At 34.3% G+C, this 23,739-nt stretch overlaps 1 protein-coding gene across 1 annotated transcript in view; it reads left to right on the forward strand.

Moving 5' to 3' along the window:
• Window positions 1–20,215: 20,215 nt before the first annotated feature.
• LOC101899892 (nuclear cap-binding protein subunit 1) overlaps window positions 20,216–23,739 on the forward strand; it is a 49,914-nt gene continuing 46,390 nt past the window's right edge. The window contains exons 1-3 of the mRNA XM_059130622.1: window positions 20,216–20,427; window positions 20,540–21,878; window positions 21,947–22,050. Coding sequence (XP_058986605.1) covers window positions 20,385–20,427; window positions 20,540–21,878; window positions 21,947–22,050 — 1,486 coding nt within the window. The 5' untranslated portion in view covers window positions 20,216–20,384. The remainder of the gene's footprint in view (window positions 20,428–20,539; window positions 21,879–21,946; window positions 22,051–23,739) is intronic.

Here is a 23,739-nt window from a genome sequence, read left to right on the forward strand (position 1 = left end):
CAGACACAATAGTCCAACGGATTGGTATCCGGAGATTTTGGTGGCCATTGTGCGCTGGAAATGAAGCGAGGAACCTCATTTTGTAACCATTCTTGGGTGGCGCGTACTGAGTGCGATGGTGCTGAGTCCTGTTGGAATGTCCAAGGTCTGCGGCCAAAATGTTTGGGTACCCAAGACTTTAATACACCCTCCAGAATATTTATATGCGATAATATTTGCCATTTATTCTGATGCCACGGTCAATTAATACGAAAGGAGAGCGACCATCGGCTGTCATGGCGGCCCACACTATCACCATGGCCGGCGCTTGAGTTCTGGTAGCCAACCGAAGGTGCACATTTTCAGCTGACCTCTTTGGAAAGTAATCAGGATTATTTCGCTTCTTAAAAAATGGTGGACAACGACTGTTTTCTCATCGGAGAAAACCAAATTCGGCACTTCAGCACTTTCAGCCAAACGAAGCAACTCTTTAGCTCTTTTGAGTCTATTTTCTTTCCGTTGCGGTGTAAGTTCTTGCACTTTTTGGAATTTCAATGGCTTTACCCCGAGCTCATTTTTCAATATTTACAGAATGGAATATTGCGATATGTTCAGCTCACGAGCCATTTTTCGGTCACTGCGACGCTGGTTTCGATCAAATCGCTTCTTTACTTTTCAAACCATTTCTGCGGATTTTGCTGTTTTCTTCCGTCCACTTCCTTGGCGTGGGGCTACGCTACCAGTGTCACGGTAACGAGCGATGGTACGAGACAAAAAAGATTTATTCACATTTAAATGCTGGAGTGCTCTAACGACAGCCACTTGTGGTATTCCAGCCAAATATAAAGAAATCACACCATCACGCTTGAATTTCATCACGAATACCATTTTTTCTGGTAAATTCTCACCAAAATGCTTTTGTACGCTTGTAAACAATGCAATGAGCTGAGTCACTGGAATAATTTTAACAGCTATCGGACGAATGGCTTAGAAATGACTGCAGTCTGAAGTTGGTTGCAGTTTTTTCATCTCATCCTGTTAATATACCATCTCTTTCAAGGTGGAGGATATAAAAAACAATTAACTTGTTGCGTATAACTTTATACTTCTGACTGAAAACGGGCATACCCTCAGGAATGTATTTATGTAGTTAAACGAAGCTGTTCTACTTCCCTATTGTACCTATGGTTTCAACCATAGTTCTCTTAAGGTGGGAATACATAAAGCGTTTATTCTTTGGAAATGAACAACGAAAGATAGGACAATACAGAGTCTAAATATGGCAACCCTTTGAAAATACCTCTGTTGCTATCATGATGGAATAATTAGGTAGACGTGTCGACACAGCTGCTGGGACAATGAACTGTCAAACCAATTTTGGAATTGAAAATGTTGAATGAAAAATTATTTAAATTTGTAAAAATTGTTGAAAAACGCGAATTATAATAGCCTCCGACTGACGTAGTATAAGAAAACATATAAAAATCTACTTATATTTGAAAAAACATTTAAATTTTTTTGACATATCAATGCTCCCAAGCGTTGATGCATCTTCATGTATTCTTCTGCCATGATCGTAACCAAAGACATAAAAGTATAAAGATAGGAATAAAACAGAGTCAAAATATGGCAACCCTTTGAAAATACCTCTGTTGTTATGATATCGTAACAACATAATTACCAATGTTATGTGATTTAAACCGCTAAGGTAATATGCAAATAACTGGGAAAGTCTATGGAATAAAATTTTGAATTTTTCAAATTTTTATTTGTTATTCGTTTCTGTAATTGTGGGATTTATATTAGCATGTCACTGCCATGAGCTGTTACTCTTTGTATTGTAGACACAAACCATTTGCTCAAAATGCATTTTGTCTAGTCTTTAGCATTTTAGGTTTTTTGCTTTGTTCCTCTATTAAGAAGCCAGCCAAATAAGCGCTTTATGCATTCCCACCTTTAGATACTACCGTCAAAAGTTACGGTACGAGAACATACAAGTTATCTAGAGTTTAACCATATAAACGATCAAAGATTGCTTGGTTTTAGCCTAATAAAATAACACGTCCCAATGGTTCAGAATTGCCATAGCTTTCCATCTAACATCTAAATCTGATACATCTAAAACTGATACAATAAGCATTTTGCGGCTTCGCTGAGATCGGGTTTTTCTGCTAAATGACCAATTTATAGGATGATGGTTCAATGTGTGTAAAATACCCAATATAAATCCCTAAATCTGGCAACTCCCCTGCCAGATTAATTAAAAGCAGTTAAATACCATTAACTGTTCACATTTCCTTAACGAATCAATTTGTTTATGAAAAAATATGAATGTGTTTGGAATTAATGCAAGAAATTAACTCTTTTTTGTGTGAAATTTTCACTTTTTTTATATGGAACCAAATACATCAGACATTGTTGTGTGGTGTTTTCAGGGAAAGAGAACCAAAAAAAAAATATCTCAGAATAAAAAAAAATAGCTCTCAAGAATTTTCAGTAATGAAAATGAAAACGAACAATGCCAACCAACTTAATGTCGCCAGACATCCGTCCGTGTAAATATACGCCGAGACGAACTCATGTGTGTTGCGTATGTGCGGATGTATGTAACTGCACATGTAAAAAAAAAAGTATCTTTAAGTAGTCCCAATGATGCGGTAGAGATGTACCGTAGCTTGGCGTGGCGTGTCATGCTGTTTCGCCCGAACACATGGAGGTTTACTGACCTTGGCATTTTTTCGGGTTTTTTAGTTTCGATTTTCTTTTCATTGTTCATCATCGATGTCGTTGTTGTTGTTTATCATTTGTTTGGTTTGTTTACATTTCTTAGTTTTTTTATTGAACCGAGTGGGGAGATTCTCTTGCTGTGTTCAATCGTTTCTTAGTTCATTCGTTCAACGTTCGCCCAAATATAAACAAACAATTCGTTATTAAAACAACAAATATCTATTTTTCTCCCCATAAGAAAGTGCAGAGAATGAATGGGAAAGGCCAAAACGCGCTCATTGCTTCATCACTCGCATCGTGTTGATGACTTTTCGACTAGAGAAAAAAAACACCAACAACAACGACTTGGGGCAAAAAAGTGATTTGTGCACATGGTCTGATCGATCTTTTTTTACGGAGCTGATGGGCGGGCGTTATGTGATGTGTGTACATAAATTATTCTCACGTCGAACACACATCCCCACACAGACTTATGAGTGGGAATTTTTGATTGACTCTTGAATATATCGCCGTTGTTGTTGTTGTTTTTAGTATCTTCTACCATATCCAATTGTGGGGAAGTTCGGTTCGTAATTATAGCAATTCTGGATCATTTACACGGATTTAGTTAAAAAACAAAACACAACACATTCGGATGCTTCATCGTTTCTATTTATAGCCTGGTGATGTCGTCGTTATCTGTCTAACAAATGTGGCATTTAATAATAATTCCACCGAAAATAGATGCACTTCCGAGAAAATAAATGTGTTTCCATGTTTATATTTCTGATGGGAGTTTATCGAATTTCCGGATGATTATGGGATGAGGTAAAATAAAGAATGCACACATTTGTTTATATGAAGATATTTATTTACTAAATAGAATGAAGGCGTTCAAATTGTATTTTTTTTTTAATGGGAAAGAGGGGTTTTTTCTTTAACCATTATAATGAAATATCTACTGAATGCCCCACTCAATGACATTTGGTAAAATCCCTTTAAATATTATTTGTATTCCAAAATATGATACTATTTTGTAATAGTTTTACAATTTTTGAGTTGAACTCCGTACTAGGTAGTCGCATTGTCCCAGCTGATGGCACTATTAAATGTCAAAATTATAAGTTTGTTGAATCAATTCGCAAATGCGAGTAGCTAATTCATCTACCTTTAAACCATGGTACAATGAATTCAAGGTAGGGCAGAACTACCATATGATTTAATTTTTTTATTTTTCTGGCCTAATATGTCAACTTCATTTGCTTATGTGTGTGTCGTCTTTTCAATAATAAAAAATTGTTCAGAAAATATTCAAATTCGGGTGTTTTCAAAATGCTCATTGCAACGAATGCATCGACAAAATCTACAGTTTTTGTCGCGAAATAAACCATAAGAGATATATAGAACATGATATTGAAAAGAAATTTTGACCATTCATTCAGTTTTCGCGTTTTTTTAAATTATTTATTCAAAATCAATGCAACAAGTTGTTTGCTTTTTTATTGTTTTGATAGTAATTCTGACATTACAAGCCAAACAGGTAAACCTCTATACTTGCAATTTTTTCAAAGTTGACCTACCTTCTCTTCATTGTACCATGCTTTAAACCTAGCTACCATGGTAGAAGAATATAGGTAGACGCATCGACGCAGCTGCTGGGACAATGAACTGTCAAACCAATTTGGGAATTGAAAATGTTGAATGAAAAATTATTTAAATTTTGTAAAAGTTGTTGAAAAATGCATATTATAATAACCTCAGAATGACGCCGTATATGAAAACATATAAAAATCTACTTATATTTGAAAAGAAATTTAAAAATTTTTGACATATCAATGCTCTTAAGCGTTGATGCATCTACCTGTATTTTTCTACCATGCCTAGCTACAGTACGTTTACATATAAATGGATTTAGATTAAAATTGTCATATCCATTACTTATAATTCAAATAAATCCTCTTTAACTAAAGGTGGGAATACATAAAGCGCTTATCTGGTTGCCCAGTAAACAAGTTTTGCCGAATTTCGTCTGATTTCTGTCGGAATCTCTGAAAAAATGTCCAATTCTGATTCCGATTTCGGCACGTAAGTTGTATGGACGTGGTCACCGAATTCGGAAAAAATCGAAAAAAATGTTAGATTTTCTGGACGAATTCGGTCCGGATTCAGTGAAAATTCTTGGAAAAATAGGAGAAAAAAATAGATTTTCGGAAAAAAGAAAGAAATCAAGCAGAATTCGTCAGGAAACTCGGCGGAATATTCAGATTTTCTAAAAGAAATCGGTCAGAATTCGAAAGAAAATTCAGAATATAATTCAGATTTTCCGAAAAAAATCGCTCAAAATTTGAGAGAAAATTTCGATTTTCTGACAGACAGTCTACTCTCATATGCAAATGTTAGATTTTCTGGACGAATTCGGTCCGGATTTGAAAATTCTTGGAAAAATATGAGAAAAAAATAGATTTTCGGAAAAAAGAAAGAAATCGGGCAGAATTCGTCAGGTAACTCGGCGGAATATTCAGATTTTCTAAAAGAAATCGGTCAGAATTCGAAAGAAAATTCAAAATATAATTCAGATTTTCCGAAAAAAAAAATCGCCCAAAATTTGGGAAAAAATTTCGATTTTCTAACAGGCAGTCTAGACAGTCTACTCTCAGTTTGGATATTTTTCGAGTTTTTTTCGCGAACGAAGGAAAATGTGCAGAAATTCTAAAAAAAAACATTTAGAAAATCGGACCAATTTCTACCAGAAATTTCTGAAAAAAACGTCAGAAATTTCGGAAAAAAAATCTGAAATCAGAACAGTCGGAAGAAATTGAAGCCACCCAGCTTCTTCGGAAATGAACACAGGAGCATAGGGCCAAAGTCGAACTAAGTCAACCTAAAACTCATTTGTTCATCTACGAAGAAGCCAGCCGATGACTTAAGCTGCAAGTACATAAGAAGCTTGAAGTCATGGCTAGGCATATTTTGTAACATTTCATAAAGGGAGTACAGAGCCGCACTAAAATCCTGCCGTCATTATCCATTATAACTTGACATTAATATGTCTAGCCTTGACTTCAAGCCTTTTATGTACTTGCACCCTTAAGCCAGCCAAATATGCGCTTTATGTATTTCCACTCTATGTTAACCCTACAAAAACTACTAAAGTAAACTTGGAATAAGATTAAGATGGCAATACTTCAACCATCATCAAATATATCCGTTCCAGTCTTTCTGGTTAAGTTGGTTCTTTCAGAGGGAATGCCACATTTATCTCATTTACTTTACTAGTTTTATCATTGGGTTATTCCCCAAAATTGAGTCCAAGATAGAAAAACATAAGGTATGTAACTGAACCTGCAGGAATCTACTAGCTTTGCAATTTTTTCGATATCATCAAAGAAACAAGTAAAAAAGCTGATTTTTACACCTTCCAACATTGGAAAGGAACTTGAAATATTTCAAAAAAACAAAAAAAACAGTAAGGAATGGTCATAAGTCGGACGGGCCGACTATATGATACCCTACACCAATATGCACATTTAGTAGAACTCCCGTAGCAAAAGAATTTATTTACAGTAGATCATACCACCTATCAACCTTTGGCTTTAGAGCAGTAGAAACATTTTTATATATGGGAGCTATAGTTATATCTGAACCGATTTTCACCAAATTCGATGTACTTACTTCTAGACTGAATTTGGTCGGATGTGCCAAAATGCAGGTCATTTGGATTGATATTAGCCAATTGGTGCACAATTAACCCGAAATCGGTTGAAGATATAGGGTGCGATAAAAAAAAACTGCAAGAAAGTCAAACGCCATAATTTTAACATTTTTTTAAATGTCATTGAATGAAAGCAGATTACGTCGGAAATAGCATCAAATTTTAGACCAAGTTTAGATTTGTTCGAATTGGTCATCTTTGGCACGAATTATGGCCTTCAAACGGCCAATGAAACCGTCCCATTCCCGGCGAAGCGCTTGCTTGAGGTAATCGACACTTTGGTATGTTTTAGTGCCAACCTTGCTTTCCAAAATACTCCAGACACAATAGTCCAACGGATTGGCATCCGGTGATTTTTGGTGGCCATTGTGCGCTGGAAATGAAGCGAGGAACCACATTTTGTAACCATTCTTGGGTGACGCGTGCTGAGAGCGATGGTGTTGATGCTTGCGTGTCCAAACATGTCGATAATATTCGGCATTTATTCTAATGCGGTTGTTATGGCAGCCCACACCATCACCAGCGATTGAGTTCTGGTGGCCAACCGAAGGAAGCTGACCTCTTTGGCAAGTAAACACGATAATTTTGTTTGTTTACAAATTGCTGGACAACAAATGTTTTCTCATCGGACTAAACCAAATTCGGCGGTTCACCACTTTCGGCCAAGCGAAGCAACTCTTTAGCTCTTTTGAGTCTATTTTCTTTCTGTTGCGGTGTTAGTTCTTGCACTTTTTGGAATTTCAATGGCCTTACCCCGAGCTCTTTTTTCAATATTTGCTGAATGGAATGTTGCGATATGTTCAGCTCACGAGCCATTTTTCGGCCACTGCGAAGCGGGTCTCGATTAAGTCGCTTCTTTACTTTTCGAACCATTTCTGCTGATGTGGCTGTATTCTTTCGTCCACTTCCTTGACGTCGGGCTACGCTACCAGTATCACGGTAACTAGCGATGGCACGAGACACAAAAGATTTATTCACATTTAAATGCTGGAGTGTTCTAACGATAGCCATTTGTGGGTTTTCAGCCAAATATAAAGAAATCACGCATGAATTCCATCACGAATAACTTTTTTTCTGGAAAATTCTCACCAAAATTTTTTTGTACGCTTGTAAACAATATAATGAGCTGTCACTGGAATAACTATAACAGCTGTCGAACGAGTGGCTTAGAAATGACAGCAGTCTGAAGTTGGTTGTAGTTTTTTCATCTCACCCTGTAGTTGAATTTATTGGCCATTTGTCTGTGTTAACCATGGTAAAATTCATTTCAAATAAGCATATCCATCTCTGCATTTTCTGTAATTTACCTTGTCAAAATTTCACTGCATAGAAAACAGGTTTCCACCTCTGATTTATCTATAGGGTAAGTGCGCCTAAGGTCGGTATGTCCCAGTAGTCGGCAGTTTTGAAATTTAAACTTAAATCACTAAGAATAGAATTGACCAAATAATGAAATAATAGCATAGACAAATAAAGGTTTGGACTAAAAAGTTTTAAAATTTACGCCTTCCGGCAGATGTCACTATGATTGATCTTGGGCCAGTAAAGTCACTCAGGGCCAGTGAAGTCACTCGACTTCGAAAAAAAATTATTTATGTTTCTGCTATTTAACAGTACGTTTACATATAAATGGGTTAAACCACTAGATTTGGATTAAAATTGTCATATCCATTATATATACTTCAAATAAATCCTCTTGAAGTAGGTTAACCCTGCAAAAAGTTCTAACGTAAACATAGCATAAGTTCTATATTTTTATATTTTACGACATAGTTGGGTAATGTCAATGTAAACAAAGTCACTGTTTCGTTTTCAATTGATAAATAATAATAAATCATAAAAATATTCAATATTTTGTATTTTGAGAGAATTGAGTGAATAGACTTTTGCACCCTCACAGCATGAACGACATCTATTGAAGCTCTTTTTTCGAAGATAGCAGATGGTACAACTTTTTAGTCTATACCTAATTTGTCTATGATAATAGCATAAACGTCAACAGTCTTCTCTGCTCTCTTTCTGTAAAAAAAAACAATCATTTATTACGAGAGAATAACGGTTTTCGTCAGTGAGTGTCTTCCAACGCATGCGATAGTGCTTGTTTGTAAAGAAAAAATTAGTGGTAGTGTCAACTTAATAATCGATTTAAGTAAATTACATTTAATACTTTTGGAATCAGAAATATTTAATAATAGTAAATAACATTCTGAAGATCACTTTTATAACTTAAAAACATCCAAATCAAGCATTTTTCTGTTATATTATTTAATGCCGACATTAGGAACAGAAAAAAAGAGATTTGCCAGTAGTCGGCAGGGGGTGCCGATTACTAGAAAAATATAATTTTTGATCCATTTCAACAAAACTTGAGAAAACTATTAAAAAATTATCCAAAAACTACACAAATAAAAAAAAATTGTGTCGGCAGTTGTTTTTGTTTGTGCTTTTTGACCAACTTTTCTAAATTAAGTAGGTTTTTTAAATCAGCTATTTGACGTTTTAGATAGCGGTGGCATTTTTGAAGAAAGGAATGGAATCAAATCACAAATTCCAAATATAAGAAAGGTACTTTTTTATTTAATCTCATTTGTATTTTAATTGAAAATCCATACGTTACTGAAGGTAACCATACTATTCTTGATTTTCTACCTATATTTGGTTTAGAATGATAATTTAATAAAACACTATTTAAAAACGAAATTAATTAATTGAACTGTGAATTAGTAATATATCATTGTTTTATACTATTAGAAATAAAAAAATCCAAATTAAATTTTTTTTTTTACTGAAATACTATATGCCGACTACTGGCAAATAGACATGCCGAGCATTGGAAAATGGTGCCGACAACTGGCAAAAAACAACTATTTTAGTAAAATTGCAAATTTTGCCAATTTAATAAAAACAAATTCAATTATTGTTTATTATTTCGAAAACTAAACAAAATTAGGAATCTGAACAACTTTATTTTTGAAAGATTGAAACATGAAAATTCTAAAAGTGCCGACTACTGGCACACTTACCCTATACAATGGATCTATAAATGTACTTTTTGACAATGGAATGTTGTCAAATTAAATTGCAAACATGTGATTGCATGACTTTCCCTTCTACCATGTGGTTAACCTGGGTAAAAGTTTTGCATGTAAACCCGATAGATATATTTTAATGATCAGCTGTTATAAATGTAGTATCAATTTTTTTCGCCATGTGTTGCTACACAATACATACATCCATGGGACACCTGTACCCGAAACTAACAACTTGTAAATATTGCATTAGTTTAACATTTTTTCAATATTTAACTATTGATTAGTAAATCGAGCAACTTCACAAGGTGCAAACTTTTCACTATTTTGTTGCATCGTTCTAAAACCAAAACAACATAACCTCAATGTTGTTTGCACTTCTAACAATTGTGCGATATATTTCGGTCTTTTTGAGTAGAAAAAGGTAAACTATTTGTTATTATTACAAAAATTTCCAACTAATGTGTTCCTAAGTGCGAACATCCGCTCCAAAACTATTTCATGTTTGCGTTTAGATTTGTGAAGAATTCATTTGTTTTTATTCGAAATGGGAGGTGTTAAAAATTGTACCCTTGTATTAAGTTGTTGTTTCTATTTTATGACATTCCATAGCAGTTGCCGTTAACATTTACAAGACATCGTAGAAACCGAGAGACTGGCAGACAGATAGAAGAAGATGAAGACAACCGGGCACATAAACAGTCTGGCAGACAGTCATGGCCATAAAGACAAACAAAGATACTCATTATGTTGACACTGAATGAAATGCGGTTCTTTTAGTTTTGTTTTCTTTGGAACTTCAACAATTTCTCCACTTATCGTGTATTTTTCATCTCTAGATGTTCTTCATGATATTTTTAGGATCCAGTTTAGAATTTTGTGATTTGTTTTTTCTTTTTTGTTATAAATTGTTAAGCAGCGCATAATAAAATATTTTCACAGAGGATGTAAATTGAGTATATTAGTGTATGCCGACATTTAACTAATAGCGCGTTTATTTTATTGAAGATTATGCCACTGTGCTTAATATATCCAGTGGTTTGACCACGTGTTTTTGGATACACCCTTAAAGCCCGTTTGGATCATGGTACAATGAAAACAAGGTAGGCTAACTTTGAAAAATGCAAGTATAGAGGTCCACCTGTTTGGCTTGTAATGTCAGAATTACTATGAAAACAACCAAAAAACAAACAACTTGTTGTATTGAGTTTGAACAAATAATTGAAAATCGCGAAAACTGAATGAAAGGTCAAAATTTCATTTCAAAATCATGTTCTATATATCTCTAACACTGCCTTTACACGGTGGCATGGCAGAATAAGCCACCGCACAGGGTTATAAGCCATTTTCTTTGCAATTCCTTTTTTGCTTCTTCCGAATTTTTTATTTTGATTGATTTTGACATTTCATATCGTTTCTTTATTGTTATTTTTTGATGCGTTTCTTTTATTGAGATGTGATTGAATTTAATAATTTTAATAACTAGATATATTGGCCACTGTTTCACAACACTCTAATAGCCCCAAAACAATGCCGACATCAAGCTCATTACTGAAATCTGAGCTTTCCACTGCAATATTTAACACTTCAATAACTTTTTCCATCATTTCTTCTTTAGATTCACACATTTAATTTTAAAATAAATATCTGTTACAAACAATTAGCACAACAATACAGCTCTATACGAAATACTGAATAAAATAAAATGTCAGAAAAAATGTCAAGCGAAAAATGCCATCGTGTGAAGGCGCGAAGATTTACACAGAAATTTTAAAAGAGAATCGATAAAAATGCCAACTAAAAATGCCACCGTGTAAAGGCAGTGTAAATGTTTATTTCGCTACAAAAATTGTAGATATTGTCGATGCATACATTGCAATAGGTAGAACCATGGTACAATGAAGAGAAGGTAGGTCAACTTTGAAAAAATTGCATGTATAAAGGTCTACCTGTTTGGCTTGTAATGTCAGAATTACTATCAAAACAATAAAAAAGCAAACAACTTGTTGCATTGATTTTGAATAAATAATTTAAAACCGCGAAAACTGAATGAATGGTCAAAATTTCTTTTCAATATCATGTTCTATATATCTCTTACGGTTTATTTCGCGACAAAAACTGTAGATTTTGTCGATGCATTCGTTGCAATAAGCATTTTGAAAACACCCGAATTTGAATATTTTCTGAACAATTTTTTATTATTGAAAAGAAGACACACACATAAGCAAATGAAGTTGACATATTAAGCCAGAAAAATAAAAAAAATTAAATCATATCGTAGTTCTGCCCTACCTTGAATTCATTGTACCATGGGTAGAACAGAAGGTAGAACAAGGTTACCCCCTATCTGTCAATTTTGTGTATGTGTGTGTACTGTTTTAAATAAAAACTACAACAATTTGAAAATATTTCCAATTCGTTGCAAAATAAATGCATATTTTCGACGGTAATGGACAACATTTTGTACAATTTTAGGATAAAACTGTGTTGTTCTACTATTTTAGATACAATTTCGTAAAAAAAAAATTAAAAATAAACAAAACCAACTGTTGCATATTTAAAAGTCTATTTGACACTATAAGACTCCGTTACAGAGTTGCATTTTTCTAGTTTCTTTGAAGTTGAGCAACCTTTCTTATTGAGCCATGGTACCATGGAGGTATGTAGAAGGTTTTTGACTAGAGCTTAAGTCATCGGCTTCTTCGTAAAAGACGACTATCTGAATGTTTTGATGGCATATTTTCAAAGAATCGGTCGGTGTTTTAGATATTCAAAAAATGTTCATTATTATTAGTTGTGTTCCAGTACTTTTTTAGTAGTAAAAATAGCAGAAGAGAGAACAGTTCGAAATGTCATTCTCATTTAGGTTTGCTAAAAAAATAAGGGAACGGAAAATTAGCAGAAATGCGATAAAATGTCAAAATTCAAAATTCCAAAAGTAAACAGCCTAAATCGGACTCGTGAAACCTTACTGAAAAGAGCGCCAACATTTAAAAAATGAGTATTGAAGACGATAAGTTAAAATTAATAATTTATAATAATAATTAATAATCTGATTCCTCATTCAGCCAGTCCTCTTCACTGCTGGAATCATCCAAAAGTGAATACATTAGGTGCTCCATATTTTCTCTTTTTTTTTGCACGACAAATATTAGTTTTTCATTTAGTTTTCAAGTTGATCATTTTCTTTATTGAAATGTATCAATACATTTTTCAACCTTGTTAGCCCTGCCAATTAAATGTCAAACTTACAATATGCACATTTCTGCTCGGCCAAATTCATGTAGCTAAAACAAGCAGAAATGAGCACCACTCAGCGCCATTTTTTCTCGAGAAAGCTGCAAGTTTTGCTAGTTTTTGGAGTACGGGAACGCGTTGTAGCAGAATTAGTGCTAATTAGTACTAATTTGCAGGTTTTGGAACACAACTATTTTTGTCCAGTTTTATCAAATTTATTTTTTGATTATGTTTTTTTGAAATATTTTCCGACTATTCAGTTTTCTTTTCATTTATAGATTAGTTATTGCTTTAATCATAGATTGCTTTCAGAGTATTTTTTAATGACAGACATATATCCCCTTTTTCTTGGTTTTTTCCATGACAAAACAATAAACATTTGTTAAACTTAACTTGGCAACCCTTTTCTGTCATTTTTCAAATAACATCTAATTCATATCTAACATATTGTCGTATGACGAGTGGCAGATTTTACAAAAATAATAAATTACGTTTACCCAAATTACACGTAACAGCAATACGCTCTATATCTTAGGAATACAATGTTTATTGATCTGTTCTTGGACTTAAACACATAAAGATATCAACCCATTCCGAACGAAATGAAGTAGGTTGATAAAATTTTACTCAAATGTGTATTATGTCTGCAGGACTTTTGGTATTGAAAATGATGTAGGTCCACGTTTTAGTATAGCCCCCATGATTTAAACGACATTATTCAACGGAAATGTTTCAAATTTGGTATTTGAAGTTCGTAATAGGTTCTACAGCCTATGACAGCAAATTGTCTGTGCAGGTCCACGTCTTCGTATAGCCCCCTTAAAACGATACCTCCCGATATTCGGTATTTTGATGATTTTAGCGACTTTATTCACCCGAATTGCCTCAAATTTGGTGTTTGAAGTTCGTAACGGATGCTACAGCCAATGACAGTAAATTGTCTGTGCAAATCCATGTCTTCATATAGTCCCCATATAAAGGTATCTCCCGATATCCGGAACTATGATGATTTTAGCGACATTATTCACCGGAATTGTTTCAAAGTTGGTATTTGAAGTCCGTAATGGGTACTACAGCCTATGACAGAAAATTGTCTGTGTAGGTCCACGTCTTCGTATAGCCCCCATACAACGGTACCTCCGATATTCGGTATTTTGATGATTTTAGCGACATTATTCACCAGAATTGTTTCAAATTTGGTGTTTGAAGTTCGTAATGAATACTACAGCCTAAGACAGACAATTGTCTGTGCAGGTCCACGTCTTCGTATATCCCCAATATAACGGTACCTCTCGATATACGGTACTTTGATGATTTTAGCGTCATTATTCAACAGCATTGTTTCAAATTACGTATTTAGAGTTCGTAATGGAAACTACAGTCTGTGACAGAAAATTGCCTATGCAGGTCCAAGTCTTCGTATAGGCCCCATACATCAGTACCTCCTTATATTCAGTATTTTGACGATTTTAGGTACAATACTCAACGAAATTGTTTGAGATGTCGTACTTGAAATTCGTAATGGAAGCTACAGCCTGTGACAGAAAATTGTCTATGCAGGTCCAGGTTTTCGTATAGCTCCTACACAACGGTACCTCCCTTTGTACGGTATTTTGATGATTTTGGTTACATTATTCACCGTTTATTTCAAGTTTCGAATTTGAATATGGTATTGGCTTGTGACAAACAATGCCTATGTAGGTGCACGTCGTACAGGCTCAATATAACGGCTATATTCGGTATTTTTAAAACTTTAGCAGAATTTTTGGCGAATGTTATCTTTTTCGAAATTTTTCAAATTCGTTCTAAATTGTGGAGGGTATTCAAAGTTCGGCCCGGCCGAACAGCTTTTTTATTTGTTTATTGATAAAATACAGTAACAGCAAAATTTAGTTAAGTAAAAAAAATGGATAATGCAAATCGTTTATTTTATGTTGAAGAACTGAATTATAAATTTATATCACGAAATTAATTACAAATTCGCATTTTGTTTATTAGTTTTAAAATAAAATTAAGATGCCATTGTGAAAAAATGCAGTTACTACCAGTTACTTTTACAAAAAGCTTGTCATATCTCTGTAAAAAATGCATTTTTTTAAAGGAAAGATGTAATAATGAAAACCCGATATTGTGAACTTTATCCCTTACTTTTTTTCTAAATTTAGATATAACAAAACCGGACTATAAAAGATACACAAAACGGGCCTATATATTATTTTTGTTAAATTGACACTCGCCATACGTAAATATTTTAGATGTGATATGTTTATATGAGAATTGGCAAGGTCGTGTACGTTAGAAAAGGGTTGCCATATTCGATTTAGCAAGTAAGTTTACCTCTATCGTTTTGCCATGTCGTGTGGATTTTTTTTTGCACGAATATCTTTGATTTTTAAGATATCTATTGGAAAATGCATATATTTTAAAGGAAATATGTAATAATGAGACCCCAATAATGTGAACTTTATACTTCATAAAATCTGATTTGTGCCAAGCATTTTGTTATACCTCAAAACTGTTGCAGTTTTTATTTCTGTTGTAATTGAGTGTTTAATTTATAAAAAATTGAAATTTCATTTTAGTTAAAAATGCCCAGAATTGAAATAAATCTTAAATCTGAAATCTTAAGAAAAATATTGAAAAAAAAATGTTACTGCGTGTAATGTAATATGTGACATACTGTATATAATGACATATCTTCTATCGATTTGATTTGTGACAAAGAATAGCGCATTCGATCCAAAAATAAAATTTAGAATCATTTCTCATAATCTCCGCGTAACATGATCTATACCAAAAAAAACTCCTTGTATTGTTTAATAATCCATAGATGAATATAATATCGATTTAAGTGACTCTTCCCCTTCCCATCCTTGTGTAGATCTTGCTTGTAACAAATTCATTTGTTCTTAAGTATGTTGTCTTTCTGTCCCCAATCATATATCTGTCTGTCTGTCTGCCTAAATCACCCTTAGTAAGTGACATTTCATAAATGAAATGTCGCTCTGCATTCATCCACACCAAAAACAAAACGTAACACATTCCGGTCTTTTTCATTAACAAGAAAAAAAAACGCAGATTCCAATATTCTATAATCTCTAAAATTAGAGTTTGGTTTTATCTATTTTCAAAAAACAACAAAAGGCTGGCATATTGGAATGTGTTGTTTTTGTTGTCATTCCTAAAGTTGTTGTAATCCTATGCCATCTCTTTTTAATTTAATTATCAATTTATGGCCCGTCTCCCCATCCCAACCACTTATGAGAAAATATTGGAAAAATGTCTCTACTTAATGAGTGAGGAGTGAGTGCAGCACCTAAAAAGTTATTATTTTTTTCGATTGAAATTTAGAGACGCAGTCACATTTTAGTATCCATTTCGATTGATAAATATCATAAAATATGTTAATTTATTTTAATTACAAAGAACGAAACCCATATTCCTTTGATGGAGATATCTCTACCCCAAAGATTTCCCATACGATTTGTATTCTGTAATCTGGTTGTTGTTCTTCTTCTCAAATTTTGTTTGTTTTCTTTATTTTGTCTTTGGTGAAAAACGATCTTCTTTGGAAAACAAACAGAAGCAGCAGAGAGAAGAACCCCCAAAACAGACACACAAAATTGTGGGCTGATGGTCTAAGAGAAAAGGGATTAGAAAATTTATTAGACATTCTTACCAAACAAGAAGTGTTGTGTTGCTGGTAATTAATTACTCTAGGAAAATGATTTACGAATATTTTCCACTTCATCATGATCTTGTTTATTTCGCCCTTAAACTATTGTCGGATTATGTTTTATAGCTTTAAAGTGCATAGGCGCTTTTTTTTCTAGATGAAATTAGTGGGTGAGAATTTATTGTACGGTATTTTTTCCAAAAATTGTTGGGTTTCTCTACTCTGTGTTTACGAAACATGGAACATTTCCCATGGTACAATAATAACGTTCTGTGAAAATAAAGGTGAGAATACATAAAATGCTTTTTTGACCAGCCTTAGGCTGGAAATACATAAAGCGCATATTTGGCTGGCTTAAGTCATCGGCTGGCTTCTTCGTAAATGAACAAAGGAGTTTTAGGTTGACCTAGTTCGATTTTGGCCCTAGGCTCCTTTGTTCATTTCCGAAGAAGCCAGCCGATGACTTAAGCCAGCCAAAAAAGCGCTTTATGTATTTCCAGCCTAAGGCTGGTCAAAAAAGCATTTTATGTATTCTCACCTCCGATTTCCGTCGTATAAGAAAATATATAAAATCTACTTATATTAAAAGAAAAACTAGTTTTTCCGACAGATGTATACCTTCAGCCCATGTTCGATTATTTAAATATATTTTGACTTCTGTTATGATTATAATATATTGATATAAATATTGCGACGTACCAGGTTTGGTTACTTCCTTCAACTTATATGAAATATACGATAATTTTTAGAAAATGTTAAAAAGATATAGTCGACCGAAGTATTCCATTTTCATACCTCATATAATATAGTTAAAAATATTGATATGGGCAAAATTACGAAAAAATCTAGCATTTACATCCAATTTTTGTGCGATATCACAAATTCCATATTCATTCCAGGTTTTTGGTTGAGAGAAATATGTAGATATACTAAGTTGTAAAGTATCGCTGACTTGCTTCGCAAGTTATGACAGATGAAAGAATTGAAAATTGTAACCCTTTAAGGATGAGGTACCAGAATGGGTTCGCAGATATATCCCATCTTGACAGCAAATTTTGTGTTCGTAGAAATAACGAAATGTGTGAACTTTGAAGGAAGTTGCATGCGTTTTTAGTTTTCTTTGAGCGTTTTGGTTTTCAAAATATTTAACCCTATGTGGGGGAGGTAGCACTGGAAATGGCCCGATCTTTACCATTTTTAAAACAGATCTTGTGTCGATGATAATATTAAGATTTACCAAGTCTGAAATGAATCGGATGTTAATTTCGCGTTTTAGAAGCATCATGGTTATTCAAAATTTTGAGTCTTTGTGGGGAAGGTACCAGAAAGAGGTGACCGATACATCCCATCTTCACAGCAGATCCTGTGTTAGTAGAAATAATGGGATGTGTGAAATATGAACAGAACCGGATGTTTCTTTTTTTTTTTGGAATTTAATAATCATTTCGGTTATTCAAAACTTAGACCCTTTGTGGAAAATGTACCAGAAGGAATGATCCGATCTCTATCATCTTTATAACAGATCTTGTGTTGATAGAAATATTCTTTATTTCGCGTCTTATGAGCTTCATAGATATTTAATATTTTAACCCTTTGTGGGGGAGGTATCAGAAGGAGGGGACCGATATATTTCATCTTTACACCAGACCTTGGGTTAATAAAAGTATTGTGATGCGTTTAATTTGAAGACAATCGGACTCTTACATCACATTTTATTACAGTAATAATTATTTAAAATGTTGATCCTTTGTGGGGGAGGTACTTGATGGAGTGAACAGATATTGTCCATTTTCGCACCTGGAAGCAAAATCGGATTATGCTTTCTTTCTCTGTGTGCAGTTCAAGTTCCATATCTACATATATCGTTTATGTTCTATAAATGGACAAACAATTCTTTCACGTTACGTTATGCTATAACTCGTCTCAACATGTGTCATATTTAAGTGAAATAAAAATAAAGTTTGATGGACCTTTTTTGCTTATAATTTTCTACATCATTGTAATAATGCATTATCAATATGCTATTGTTGAAAGAGTAGTCTTTTAGTCAAAACAAGAAAAAAACGTGAAATATTCAAAATCAGTGGTAACAGTTCCGTCGTCTACTGACAAAATCGATTTTCGATTAGCTTACAATCGATTTAATGTAAAGTTACGCGTCGATCTAGCTATCCCTTTTAAATATGCCAAATTTATATCATGTTCCCATTAATATTTTAGATACGTTGTTTGTTCTCAAAATTATATAAATTAAATAGATGAGTCCAGTCCAAACATAACTAATTTAATTGAAATTAATCTCTAGAAATATATATTTTGAACAGAAATATGAAGATAAGGTAGGCTAAAGCTGGAAATACATAAAGAGCATATTTGGCTGGCTTAAGTCATCGGCTGGCTTCTTCGTAGATCATAGATGCCCAATGTAATAGTGTTGGTGAGAGCGACAAAATAACACTGGAAGAAAAGATTTTTCTATTCATTTTATTTAGTCGTCAACGGGATAGCGACGAAAGCATATGTGTGGCGGGTGTCGTCATTTTTTTTTCTTTTTCTATGAAATGTAAAATTAATGAATATACATGTTTTAGTAATACTCTTGATAAATGCATTTATTTAAGTAGTTTCAAAATGTTTTTTTTAAATTATATTTCTTATTTTTTTTAATGTCTTATAACATATAAAACATTGCATATCATCAAAAGCATTTTGTATCATAAAATACTTTTCAAATGACATCATTGACATATCGCAATAATTTTCAGTTTATGTGTTCACTAACAGCAGTCTCGATTACGATTAAATGTTAATATTACACAGAACTTCTGCCTGTGTAGCTTGTCTCTCCCACTCATATTTCTGCTTTCCTATTGGTTGATTGGCGATCAAACAAAAGAGCGTAAGAATACGTGTGAGTTGAAATTGCTGAAATCAGCCACTACTGGGCATCTATGTCGTAGATGAACAAAGGAGTTTTAGGTTGACTTAGTTCGATTTTGGCCCTAGGCTCCTTTGTTAATTTCCGAAGAAGCCAGCCAATGACTTAAGCCAGCCAAATATGCTCTTTATGTATTTCCAGCTTAACTTTGAAAAAAATGTTACTATCAAAACAATCAAAAAACCAAACAACTTGTGGCATTGATTTTGAATAAATAATTGGAAACCGCGAAAACTGAATGAAAGGTCAACATTTCTATTCAAAATCATGTTCTTTATATCTCTAAAGGCTCATTTCGCTACAAAAACTGTAGATTTTGTCGATTCATACTTTAAAATAAGCATTTTGAAAACACCCGAATTTGAATATTTTCTATGCAATTTTTTATTATTGAAAAAATACACACACATAAACAAAAAAGTTGGCATATTAAGCGAAGAAAATAAAAAAATCAAATAATATGCCTATGCCACACATACAGAAGGTAGAACAAAGGTTATTGAATAAATAACTGGGTCTAATGGTATTCATCTTTAATCGATTAGCTTAAGTGGAACCTAATTTCTTTGAAATACAACGCAAAACTTCTATTGGAAAGCGTACCTGGGGAGAAAGACAATTTTTGGTATTTTTGACAATTTGTAAAAACCAAATTGGTACGGTGAATAATGCAGACAGCTCTTCCTTGACACTCGCCCCTTCGTTCATTTAGTGAACACATACATTTTCCACACTCGTTTCCTCGTGTGAATAGACAGCTGTTGCGGCGTTTTGCCTCTTCCACTTTCTATACATTCGACGTGTTGCCTCATCCTTCATTCGCAACTATCTCTATTTTGAATGTATTGGTGCATAATTGCATATGAGATGTTAATGTGTTTGTGTACAGAGTACACAGGAAGCACAACGCAACGCCGATAATTAGTTTACACTTGTAAGCCGCCGCCGTCAAACATATCGTTCCGCTTCGTGTCTGGGTTGAAACAAAAGCATTTTCGGCGTGTTGAAAATTTTGCAAAAAAAGAAAACTTTCAATACGTTTTTAATTAACAATTAGCAAAATATTTCTTGTTTCATTAGTTATTCGAGGAACCGATACCAAATAACATGAATCGCAGACGTCATCACGATGGAGACGACGATGGTTATGGTAAGACACACAATGGCAATATGTGTGGCACCACATTTGCCGAATGCCACAGTGCATTTATTTTCATGGACATGCAAATTTGGAAAATTGATGTTTATGTTCCCATTTCCAGAACACCGCAACCGTAAGCGCCGCCGCGTTTCAGAGAATCAAGAAATTGAAGATCGTTTGGAGTCCTTGATTTTGCGTGTGGGTGAACGTAGCACCTCATCGGTGGAGTCCAACTTGGAGGGTCTGGTGTCGGTGCTTGAAGCTGATTTGGGTACCTTTCGCCTGAAAATCTTACGCATCCTCTCAGATTGTGCCGTGAAAATGCCGGAGAAGTGTACCATTTATACGACGCTCGTGGGCCTGTTGAATGCCAAAAATTACAAATTTGGCGGCGAGTTTGTCGATCACATGGTTAAAATATTCAAGGAGTCTTTGAAACAGTGCAAATGGAATAATGCACGCTATTCACTGCGTTTCTTGGCCGATTTGGTGAATTGTCATGTCATTTCGGCTTCTTCATTGCTGCAGTTGTTGGATACCATGATCGATGTATCCAATGAAGATCCAGTACCACAAGTAAGACGTGATTGGTATGTGTTTGCTGTGTTATCAACCCTGCCATGGGTTGGTCGAGATCTCTATGAGAAGAAAGAAACTTCGTTGGAGTCATTATTGCTGCGTATTGAGGTATATCTCAATAAACGTTCCAAGAAACATCACAATGCATTGCGTGTATGGTCTGTGGATGCTCCTCATCCCCAGGAAGAATACTTGGATTGTTTGTGGGCACAAATACGTAAATTGCGTCAAGATAATTGGGCCGAAAAGCATCTTCAAAGACCCTACTTGTCATTCGATTCCATTTTGTGTGAAGCTCTGCAACATAACTTGCCACAGATTGTACCACCACCACATCACGAATCATATGAGTATCCCATGCCCTGGGTGGTGTATCGCATGTTCGATTATACCGATTGTCCAGATGGCCCAAATCTACCCGGAGCCCATTCAATTGAACGTTTTCTGATCGAAGAACATCTTCATCACATTATTGAAATGCATCATAAGGAACGTAAAGATTGTGCTGCACAACTATTGGCATTCCCATATAAAAATAAAGTACCACTCGAATATTGTATTGTGGAGGTGATTTTTGCTGAGCTATTCCACATGCCAACTCCACGTTATTTAGATATTGTTTATGGTTCGATTCTGATTGAATTGTGTAAATTACATCCGGCCACATTGCCGCAAGTGTTGGCCCAAGCAACGGAAATTCTTTTCATGCGCATTGATTCCATGAATACTTCATGCTTTGATCGTTTTGTTAACTGGTTCTCGTACCATTTGAGTAATTTCAAATTTACTTGGTCATGGGAGGAATGGGATAGTTGCTTGCTATTGGACATGGAACATCCACGTCCCAAATTTATACAGGAAGTTTTACAGAAGTGTTTGAGGTAAGCCAAAGAGCGTATATTATTTGAAAATAAGATATTTTTTAATGCTAATTTATTAATTATTTTAGATTATCGTACCACCAACGTATCGTGGAAATGATGCCCGAGACCTATGGTAAATTGTTACCAGTTCAACCAGCACCAAATTACAAATATGCATCTGAGGAAGCCGGTAAGTCGAAAGAATTTTTTATTTAATTTTAAAAATGCATTAAAATACTTCCTTACTGAGAAAAATTGTTCATTTTGGCAAATAGTTTTACGTTTTAAGGCAATTGGCGAGTGCCTGGTGCAACTTGTAATTTTAGTTCTACAAAATTTACCAAAAATCAATGATAACTTTGACTAATAGGCTATATCTAAAATCCTTTCATTGGAGTTATTCTAACCAAAAAAAAAAAAAAAAAAATAGGAACTACAAATTACAGCTGATGTGGTTGTAAAGTGGAGCCGAAATCTTCAAAATACGAAAAACCATTAGTTAGCGATATATGGGGTCATACCTAAACGTGGAAGAATCAATTTTCTTTTCAACACGACATATCCTATGCATAATATCAAATCTCTATCAATAGATGACCAAGGCCATATCGACTTAGAACTTGCTGCTGATTATGTGTGGATTAACACCAGAAACAATAACGATTTTTTACAAAAAATCATATTTATATTCTGAAGAAATTGAAATACCTCGAATGGGTAAAATTTTGAATAAGATACCGTGATACATTTTTCTATGGAGATTTTCTATTAACTGCCGATTAACAAACCCACTCCAAAGCTCCAAAGATATAAGAGATATATCAGATGTTCTCCACATTTTTATTGATCTGCCTATGCTGTTAACGTTTTAGATCACCGTTGACCACATAAGCAAAGATAATGTTGCTTGTTGTCTAAATTTTTTTAGTGTGCAGAACAATAAAAATGTAGAGAACATCTGTCCAGCATGCGGTACAAGCCCGCCCCCAGGACGAAGGTCTTCAAATCAATAAGGATATTCGTGAATTTTTATGCTGGTTCTAAAGTTTAAATATTTAAAAATCAAATCTGTCGCTTGTTTAAGGTAAAATCGGAAAAAGGTTGATAATATTCTGGAATCTTGGTATACTCCTGTCCATGCATAAAATTTCCGCCAGCTGGAAATTCTTGATGATGATGCTGCTGAACATATGGTAGATGTTGGGGAACAGCAGCAACTGCTGGTATAGCATATGCTTCGGAACGTGGAAAATGTATTTGTTGTTTCACAGCCACGTTATGTGCCCGATATGTTGTTGAATATTTGGGATAAATATGAGGTTTGCCAAACATCATGGTCAATAAATTTGGGAACAATTCAATTTTGATGAGGCCTTGGTTTCATAACTTCCTTTGTAATATTCACCAATGTTCAGTTGATGTGGTAGTGGTGGGCCGGAATTTGTCAAGTGGGGATGATGTGCATGCTGCACCACATATTGAGGAGGAGGTGATCGATGAATACCCCGTAGAAAAGTGGATCGTGGCATGGGAGTAATTTGTGTGTGCTGTGGACCTGGATTAAATTGTCGTATGTTTCTTAAGCCATCATAACGACGATCCACAAAATCTTCATCATCGCCATTAGTAATTGATTTCAATACTATGTGGATAGTCATCTTCTTTTTGAATAAATGTTTGAATATTATGCCATTTTTGCTGTTGGGCATTGTTGCTATTATCAATTGCTGTTCGCTTATTGGGTTCACCTCTTACCACAGTTTCAACGGGTTGTGTCGCCGTCATGGGACTAACACTGAATTTAATTTGGAATTTGCGATCCACATCACGATGTCGAATCTTTTGAACACGACATGTAAAAATCACATCTGTCGCTTTT

This window comes from Musca domestica, unplaced genomic scaffold, assembly GCF_030504385.1.
Source record: "Musca domestica strain aabys unplaced genomic scaffold, Musca_domestica.polishedcontigs.V.1.1 78, whole genome shotgun sequence".
Classification (NCBI taxonomy): Eukaryota; Metazoa; Arthropoda; class Insecta; order Diptera; family Muscidae; genus Musca; species Musca domestica.